The sequence below is a fragment of the Ceratotherium simum genome, chromosome X (genome assembly GCF_057802395.1).
Source record: "Ceratotherium simum simum isolate JZ-2026a chromosome X, ASM5780239v1, whole genome shotgun sequence".
Lineage (NCBI taxonomy): Eukaryota > Metazoa > Chordata > Mammalia > Perissodactyla > Rhinocerotidae > Ceratotherium > Ceratotherium simum.
Window position 1 is genome coordinate 86,893,277 of NC_141940.1, and position 10,318 is coordinate 86,903,594.

Consider the following 10,318-nt stretch of genomic DNA (forward strand, 5'->3'; position numbering starts at 1 on the left):
GCCGGGGGTGGGCGGGAGGAGGATGGCAGGGGATTGGTACAGGTCCCGCACGTGGGGCGGTGGGGGCAGCTGGGGCAGTCGGGCGACAGGCCCTGGACATCACCCGTCCGGTCGCTCAGCCTACAGTTCGCGACAGGGTCCCGGAGGAAACCTCCAGCGGCCACGGGCAGGGAGACTGGCCGCGATCTCACCGGGCGCCCGCGCGCAGGCCCGGAACCCGCCAATCGGAGCGCAGCCCCGCCCCCTCCCCCCGGTCGCGTCCTTCCCGTGCACAGGGACTTCCTGCCGCTGTTGCTATGGTTCCGAGGGCGGGACTAAGGAAGGCGACAGTGCCGGGGAAAGCTTATCAGGGCCAGTTTGACCTGTATCCGTACATCTCTGGTCCTCATCGTCATCCCGCTTGTCTTCTTCGGCCAGTATCGCCAAGGCCACTTCGGCCGGTACTAGTGTGTTCTCTGGTCCTAAATATGAATGTCGGAGCCCTATTACCGACATGTTATTGGAATTAGGAACAGAATCATTCGACAGTAAGCGGTATGTATGAATGAAGTCTGATCTGAGAGCAACGGCTTTTCTCTTCCCAAGTCCAGCTTATACTTCTGAAGTTTCTTTGGCATGTTCATATATCTGAAAAAAATTGCACATATTTCCTACAAAAAAAGTTTCCTTTTCACAGCATTGTGTATAATTTATCTGACTTTTTTCTTCCTGTAGGGTCTTGTGGAAGGCCTTGGGCCAGGGCTCAAGAGAACTTCTCTTCCAGTTCCAGCTCTGCCAGCCCTACTTATTTTGCTCTCTGAGTCACTTTGCTTCTCTGGGCCTGCTATGTCCTCAATTTTAAGAAGAAGAGTCAAGCTAAGTTAGTGGGTGGCACAGGGAGGGGGATCTAGGGAGGGGGTGTGGTTAAAAAGCCTGTGTTCTCAGTGCAGCAACTCCTCTTTTTTCTCTCATTTATTGCATTTTTTTTTTTGGTAAGAAATGCGTTTCTTTTACTTTAACAAAGAATGTGAAATCACTGGTGTATGGGATCAGTGCTCAGTCTCCTAGAGATGAGAGGAAGATTGAAGAGAAATGAAATTATAAAAACGAGTAGACTCAGCCATCCTTAGGAGTACCATAAATTTAAAAGTACACTCTAAGTAGATGGCTTGGCAGAATGTCTGTTCAATTATAGGGTGTCTGCAAGAATTGTAATTTCAAGTGCTGCAATCTGTTTACTTACGGAGAGGGGACTTGACGCTGAAGATGTAATCTTACCAACCATTAAAAAACCATTTTAGAGAGGCAATATTTCAAGTTAGTAATCAGTCACAATCTCATGATGACAATCTAGTGAAGTAACTGTTATGTCATAATAGTACCTGCTATAGCAACAGTAATTGGCTAACAACTCACATGGAAAGTCTCTCCAGTGTTTGTTCCTACACCACTTTCATAAGAACATTAACAGTAAATAGACACTGGCAGCCACTCTTGTTTTAAGTGTTATCATATGGAAGAGGATAAAATCACTTAACCTGGAATTGTAATTTCAGGGAATGAAGACAATGAACCTAACTAGGTAGATTTTGAAAACGTAGCTGTTAAATTCTTCCCGTTCTTATTTTATTCCCGAGTCATTTAAAATTATGAAAATAATGTTTAGAAATGAAATTTACAGCTTGACTTTTCTTAAGAGTTCCTGTTTTATATTTTTTCCTTTTTGTGCCTGGTGATGTATGCTTCTGACTTTAAATCATTGAGGTAGCAGATGGCGACTTGTATTTTCTCAGACAAGATCTCAAATACATATGTTGCCACTGGCTTGTAGTTTGTGTTCAAAAGATCAATTGTTGGATGATATTTCCTCCTCTCTCTTGCAATTTATTTTCAGGAAAAGAGGAAGGAATGGCAATGAAGAGGACAACCACCATTCTCCCCAGTCCAAAAAGAGTAAGAGAAACCCTGTCTTTCAGGATTCTCAGGATGCAGAGGTAGGAACTACGGTCAGATAGCCTCTCTCTATTTCATCCATTGCCTAAGTTAAATTATCCAATTTGTGCCCTGTAATGAAAAGAAATGTATTATTCCAAGAAACCTTCATAAAAGTATTCCTATTTGATTGCAGTGGCTTTTGAGCTGGAGTGCTTAGCTGTGGTATATAGTATCTCACAGAAGGTGGAAACGAAACACAGAAAAGACTTGGCTCAAACATAATCAGGAAGATCTAGGTCTTAGACTTTTTTCCAGTCATAAGAGCAGGGAATAAGAATCTTACTCCCCTTATTTTTAGATAGAAAGTAAATTTTCAAGTACATAATGATAGATTAATGGCAAGAAGGAGATTCTTGATTTCTAGCTGGAAAAAGTGAAAATGAAATTAAGGATGGGGGAGTCAGGTGATTTTGCAAAGCTTTAATGGTACTTGCATTGAAGAGCTTGAATTTTAAAGACTTGTGGTCATTAGCATAGTATTGTTTTAATTGAGCTATAATTTACTAGAAGAATATTAAAGGAACCTTGTTAAGTCTTTCTGGGTGAATCCTGTTAGTTAATGACTAAGTACTGCTCACTTGTCCCTTTTGTGAGCAAGAAGTGAAATGATTATCAATCCCTGCCTGCCTCCTGGGACCTGTACACAGGTGGTGATAGTCTAAGATCCTGTGCAGCTACTGAGTTGGGTAAATTTTAGCTAGATTTAACTCATGCAACTTGCTCTCTTAGATGCTGGCCATTTTTCATTGAATATCTTTGCATATATAGGAGTATTGCTCTTTTCATTCAACCTTACATCTTTACAAATTACACCACCACTTTTCCTGTAAATCTGTCCCCTCGTATGCGTGTATAAGCCTTATAGAAAGTGCAAACACAAAGACACTAATGTTTCTGTACAAGTTGGTCTTACTTGCCGAGACCATTCATTTTTATTTTTCAGATTACCAAGTAGTAGCAAGAAACCCAGAGTGAAAAACTGTGTAGATATAAACATAAGTGGCTTACCTGAAAGAGATCTTTGCCTTTTTCTTTTCCCTACTGGAATTGGGAAAGATTTGATATCCTAATGCTGGAATTCCAAGGGAGCAGCAGGAGCAAGACAAATGAGAGAAAAACAGAACCAAGGGCCCCACATATGTTTAAAATTAGAATTCTATCAAGTCTCCCCTCCCACCCCCCGCTTTTTGAAAAAAGCTGGTAGGAGCTGTCTCTTTGTCAGGTCATTGTTTAAAGTAGTGTCAATTCGTATGACAACATTTGGCGTAATTTTTGAAAAATGCTTTCTCTTAGGTTCTTTGTAGATTTGGGTCATTCTCATCACCTTTGATCATATACATTCTAGGACACAGAACTGCATTGGGAGACCTTATTTTGGGTGAAACTGTTGTTGAACAAAATAATGGTTTTTAGTCCTGTTTTCAAACAGGACTGGAAATGGAAATGGAAACTTCTGAAATTAACCTGTACTTAAAAGATACATTCAAAATGGAGGGACGACCCTTTCCAAATATGGCCTTATCTGTTACATGCATTTTAAGAAACTTTGCTCATGGAGTATACCAGGCAATCCCAAGCAGCTTTATATTGCAATGGAATGTTAAAATCTCAGGTGTTTTAAGGAATTGAAGATACACACGCACACATGTTTTTCTACAGGTGATGATTACTTGTCAATCTTTTTGTTTGTTTGTTTTGTCCAAATCCCATTTACTGGGTTGAAACAAGGTGAAGTTATATAGTTATACAGATTCTATTATAAATATAATTTTTGAGCTGGAAAAGAACTTAGAACTCAATGTCTAGTCCAACTTCATCTTGTGAAGGAAACTGAGCTACAGAAAGCTCAGATTATCTATCCCATTGACACAGAGAAGTTAACACATGAATACCATTGCCTTGCTAATTTGCAAAGTGGTTGTAATTCAGCAGGCAGATTGATTTGGTATCTTATGGTTCTTAAGATTCCACAGTGTTTCATTGGTATTATCTAACATGGGCCTTTTGTTTTAAATAGGTTGGAACCTTGGGAGCACATACTTTAAGTGCTTGGATGGACTTGGTTAGGGTCATCTGTTTTTCTTAATTTAGTTTCTGTAGCTGCTTTAGAATAAACATCATATTATGATACCAGAAATGGAATATGTACTAGTGGTGAGAAAAAATTATTTTTGTTGAGGTTCATATAAATGAAAAGCTCTGAGGCATGGAGGGATGGAGTTGAGAGGGAACCTAGGGCTTAAAAGAAAATAAAATACTGGCTTAATCTGCTTTTACAATTAAGAAGAATTACATAATTCTCTATTGTGAATATACACATGCATTCCCATTCTGTTTTGATGAAGATACTCTGTAATTAATATTCCTTCTCATGTCTTCAGATTCTATTTATCCACTGGTTCTTTTGTTAGCCCGCTAAGGTGCTATTTCCCATTCTTAAGTAGTTTTGTGTTATCTTATTTATTTTTTATTTTTTTATTTTTTGGTGAGGAAGATTGGCCCTGAGCTAGCACCTGTTGCCAATCTTCCTCTTTTTGCTTGAGGAAGACCAGCCCTGAGCTAACATCTGTGCCCATCTTCCTCTATTTTGTATGTGGGACACCACCACACCATGGCTTGATGAGCAGTGTAGGTCCACGCCCATGATCCAAACCTGCGAACCCTGAGCTGCCGTAGCGGAGTGCGCCAAACTTAACCACCATGCCACCAGGCTGGCCCCCAATGTGTCTACTTTATTTTTCTCTCAAGTTAATGAATCTTTTCTCTCTCCTTTGCCTCCCAGCTGTAATATGCTTTCACTGCCTGTTACTTCTCATCCCCTTCATGCAACTACTCACTAAAACTTGGCTCCCCAAACCCCACCTACTCTTCTCCTAAAAGATATGTCAGGGATCGCCTAAGATCTTGCTACATTTATTCAGAAAATATTTACCAAACACCTACCACTTGCCAAGCATTGTCCTGGGTGCTTGGGGTCAACTTAGATGTCTCTATCATTTCCTCAATGACTCCTTCTATCCTACCTATGATGTGTATCAAATATATCCCTTCCTTTACATTTCCACCATCCTAATTCAGGCCTATGTTGCCTCTTGCTGTATGCATTGCAAAATTTCCTAGGTGGTTTCTGTGCTCTCATTATCCTCCTACTCCACTCATCCATTAGAATCATCTTCCTAAACGTAGATCTGTGCATGTCTCTTATGCTCAAGTACCTGTCCCCATTGGCTTCTCAGCATGACATTCAAGGTCCTTGATAACCTATCCCTGTCTTCTCTTATATATTTTGTTTCCCACCAACTCATCTCCCGGAGCCCCCAGCCATATCATATTACTAGCTTTGTCTCCTTGAAAACTCCTCTTCACCCTGCTTGTGCTCTTGTTGTTCCTTCCATTTGTCACACTCCTCCTATTAATATTCTCTCCATCCTCCAAGGCCCAGTTCAGATGCCATTCATTTTAAGGAGCCTGCCCTCTTTCCCCAGTCAGCATTCATTGCTACTTTCCTGTCATTGTAGTAGCTTGACCCTGTCATTCTCAAAGAATTCTTGACTGGGCTCAGGAATTACCTGTTGGTTGAGTCCCTGAGTATCCCTTGCAAAGCACCTGCTTGTACATAGTAGGCACATGAGCATTTGTTTGGATAGTGGTTGAGCATCAGAATAACCTGTGCCTTCCTGAGACAGCCTGTCAAAGATGCGGCCCTGGCACGTGCACGTGAATCAAACTAACAAAAAGTCCCCCAGGCGGTTCTGATGCCTCTCCCCGAATAGAGTGTGCTATGGAAAATCTCTGCTGGACTCAATTGAAGCTTCTTTGGTTATGGAGTAAACAGGCAGATTTCATTATGGCCTAAACTAATCTAAAATCCTCCTTTTCACATAGACCTGAACCCCAGGACTTTTGTATGGTGCTTTTGTGAATATTATTTAGTGGGAGATCTTTGGTCAGAGTCTTCATGAGCGTAATTTTATTTTGCTGTGTACATGAATTTACAAGGGCTTCAGTTTTACAGAGCACAGGCCTGTTCTCATTTGCCTTGCACAGATATCAGCACTAAGCTTATATTAAATATTCAGAGAAAAAAGAATGAGCTTTGTTAAACAGAATGAGCATTCTGATGAGAAGTTTCTTCGATGAATCAGGAGGGTGGTGAAAAGGATTTATATTTTATGGGTCTTTCTCGATCCTGAAGCATTTAAAATCTCATTTCTCTTCTGGTAAAAGAATTCACTTTCTTTCTAAAATCAAGTGTAGTAAGGAACACGCTTCTGTACTAAGATAGCCATTTCAAATGTCCAAACCATATAATATCAAGGAGAAAACTTTTTATCCCAAGCTTTCTGACAATAATAGAAGTCATTAAGCAGGATATCTCACATGAAGAACATTCAAAGGGTAAGGCGTGATAAAGCCCAGGGTTGTATAATATGGGCTACATTTGTTAGATAATCAGCATTATTGGTCTAGAAAATGCTAGTGGATATGAGTTTTAGATGTTCTTTAGTAATTTAAAGGAAATCTCATTTACAGCATCACAGTTCATTTTCAGTCCTTGTTTTGAAGTCAGAAGTAACTGAATCTGAAAGCAGATTTTCCTTGGTCTTATGGTAGCCTTCTCTAGGTTACTTACAAATAAACTAGTTGTTTCTCACAAAAGAAATACATTTGTTGTAGATGCTTTAGAAAGTGAAAAATAGACAACAAATAAAAGTGAAAATGATCTGAAGACTCAAATTTTATATATATATATATATATCATGTATGATATCAGATCAAACGATGTCAGGGACATCCTTCTATATCAGTATAAATCCGACTATATCATCATTGTTAATGGCTGACAATATTCATTGTATGAATGGATGCACCGTGACCGCTTCTCGGTTTTTGGACATTTAGTTGTTTCTGATTTTCAGCTGTTAACAACAATGCTGCTATTATGAACAGTGTTGCAATGGACATTTGTATTGATGCCTCTATACAATTGAGTTTAAAAACGTTTTAAATGCACTGGAAATTGGAGGCCAGCCTGTGGCACAGCGGTTAAGTGTGCGCGCTCCACTTTGGCTACCCTAGGATTCCCAGGTTCAGATCCTGGGCACGCACCGAGGCACTGCTTGTCAAGCCATGTTGTGGCAGTGTCGCATATAAAGTAGAGGAAGATGGGCACGGATGTTAGCCCGGGGCCAATCTTCCTCAGCAAAAAGGGGAGGATTGGCATCGGATGTTAGCTCAGGGCTGATCTTCCTCACAAAAAAAATGAACTAGAAATTGGAAGTAGATCTATTTTTTTTTGTAACAATTATTCTATAGAAATCTTTCCTAGCTTGTTGATTTTAATGTACATTTTCATAGCCTAGCGTCACACTAGTGTTACCCTGTAGTGTAAAATGGATATGTTGTCATTTGAGTTGAAATTTGATTCATCAGAAAACTAATTAATTATAGTTCTTGCCTTGTTTTTCAGACAGTACCTGTAAAAAAAGAAAACGATAAGGAAAGCCAGCTAAAAGGAACCAAAGTGTGTGCGGTAGGTTTCATATCCGATGTAATACCTACTTAATTTTGACTATTCATAACTTCACTACTTTTTGCCAGTGGAGGTTTTAGATTTTTACCCTTGGGCTAAGAAAATCCTATTTTTGGATATTTTTTTTAATTGGCCTTGACATTAAGTCCTTAAGTCAATTTGATTGCTATTGGTGATAACTTTCACAGCTGGTTTAATTTGGTGCATCCTAACTCTTTCTTGGATGGTTCTTTTAATGTATGTTTCTATTTGCATAAAGATAAATATGGGTTGTCTATTAGGACTTGTGGACAGTGTGGTGTGTGACCTATGTTGCGGGGCTCCAGATGACCTATGGACCATGACTATTCTTTTTTTAAGTCCTATTAATGTTACCTTTGGTAAAAATTGCCTTATAAGAAATGCAATACCAACATTGTTAAATGTTGTAGTTCCAGTGAGGATCCTTGCCATTACCTTCTCCTTTGAGAATCCTAACTTTGAAAGGGAGGAAATTCTTGACACTGACTGTTTTCAGAAATCTCTAGTAGTTTCTCCAATATGACAATGACCCTGAGTTGTGTTAGTGCAATTAAAAAAACTTAGGTGCAAACACAAACACACACACACACACACACACACACACCATAACAAATCCATATTTGTGGAACAGCAGTAAATACTAGTCTCTAAAATGCCAATAATTAACATATAACTTTTATAAAAAAGTATATTAAATGCCTTTCAGGACATGTGTGAGCCCTGCATTGATATAGGAGGACCATGTATGCCCACTATCAGGGGATATGTATGAGATCATCACACGTTTGTATATATGTGTGCATGTATGTATGTATGCATAAATGTACATATGTAACAATTTATTTGTTTTATATAACTTGTGCCCAGAATCCATCTTATTCTTTATGGGCATATTTTTTACTACATTCTGTAGCATTAATTGATGTTTTCCCTCGGAGGATGAAAACTTACTTTTCTGATGCACATTTTTGGAATAAATGCTACAAGCAGGGACAAAGGATTTGTGAAGGGATTTGAGATTAGAAGGTCTGTGTTTGAATCCTCACTCTGCCACTTCCTAGCTATATGACATTGGGCAAGTCAGTGATCTCAGTTTTCTCATCTGTAAAATGGTGGATATTAATCCTAACTTAATTTACAGGGTCATTGTGTTGTTTGTAAGGATAGAATGAACTATTTTAAGTGGCTGTAGTTTGTAAACCATTAGTGCCCAGTATAGTGTTTGGTGCTGCTATTCTCCAAGATGAACGGGAAAAATAGTGTAATAGCATAATACTCATTCTGTTTCTGTTTTTATCCTTCCAGTCTTCAAGCAGTGATAATGAGAGGAGCAGCAGCATTAATAGCCCAGAGAGAGTAATTGGACCAGAAAGCAGCTTAAACCAGATCATTGCTGAACCCAACACGAGTACCCCTCAGTCCTTATATGAGGAGTATGCACTAAACCAAGGTGCTTACTCCCACATCAACCGGATCTTGAAAGAGGCACACTTCAACAGCCTACAGCAGTGAGGACAGTCTTCAACATGATGAACTAGGAGCTCCTTATTCCAATCTAAAATTTGTTTATAAAAGCAATTGCACACAAAAAAGAGGCTGTTGGCTTTTCAGTCTGTATGTTAAATAACAGGTTGATCGACAGTTGTTTACTTGGGGTTTTGTTGCACTGTTGCTATTTCAAAGGGGGCTTCGAAGCAATTTTTATAGAACTCTTTTCAGGTTGGATGTCAAATCCATGTCAAAGTAGCAATATGAGGAAACCTCACCTGCAGGTTGAATCCATAGACTGTCCAATTCAGATTGGTTTCCAGATCTGTCTGTTAGAAATTCTACTTTATGTCAAACATCCTTTTAAAATGCAAGGTCTTCATTTTTAAAAATTTAATAGGCTAGTAAAAAGTATGTAGTTTTTATGAAAAAACAAAAACAAACATAAGTTAGTATTCCAAAGTATAGAAAGCTTGATTTAATCTTGCACTGAAATGAACTGCCTTACTGCCTCTCAGAAGGTAGATGTCTTATTGAAATTATTCTCAACTTGTAAGGGGGACAATTAGACCCAATTTAGACTGTGTAAGTGAAATCTTCTCTCTAATAACTGTCTCCACTCTTTGTATTTCTGGGAAGAATATTTCTTAAGGCTCTTGTATACTCAGATAACTTCTGTAACATTAATCCTCCAGAACATGCATGTCAGACTTAGTGGAAAACATTGCACAATTCTATCAGATAAGTACGTAATAACTTTCTGTCTTGAACACAAACTTGTTATATTAGTAGTTTATGTGACATCATTTACATTCTACCTATTGTGTCTAGATTTAGTGCTGATAAAGTGTAAGCTACCTGAACTGATGTCTGAAGTAACAAGAATTGTGAAACCGGTTTGGACAGCCCTCCACTTCATGCTTCTAGGACCGCTTCACAGAGACTATGGGGCCAGCTTTTGTCATTGAAACCGCAAAGATTGGTGTGGCTTAGAAACGATGGCGGAAGCACCATTGGAAGAAATAGGTGGTGGTGTTTATTTAGAGAGAGAGGGATACGTTCCCATGTTTTTTGGTCATACTAATGAGCCAACCAAATTTGAATAGTGATTTCATAGATTCTCCTACTTCTTCAGTGATGAGCTATGTGAACAAGGAACCAGAACATATCTAATTATCTGCCTTGCAGAGTGCCAGAGGTACAAACTGCTATTATATTTAAAGGAAAGTGCCCTAGAGTCCAATAGGAATCTCCTACCTGTTCACAGCATTCTCTTTTCACTATACTTGGAAATCCACACAG

The 10,318-nt window shown here is 39.1% G+C and overlaps 1 protein-coding gene across 1 annotated transcript; it reads left to right on the forward strand.

Moving 5' to 3' along the window:
• The first annotated feature begins 337 nt into the window (after positions 1-337).
• Positions 338-9,270, forward strand: VCF2 (VCP nuclear cofactor family member 2). Its single transcript, XM_087426630.1, has 4 exons — positions 338-534; positions 1,874-1,973; positions 7,445-7,507; positions 8,834-9,270. The coding sequence occupies exons 1-4, from the start codon at positions 494-496 to the stop codon at positions 9,038-9,040; spliced, it is 411 nt and encodes a 136-aa protein (XP_087282756.1). The 5' UTR covers positions 338-493; the 3' UTR covers positions 9,041-9,270.
• The last annotated feature ends 1,048 nt before the right edge of the window (positions 9,271-10,318 follow it).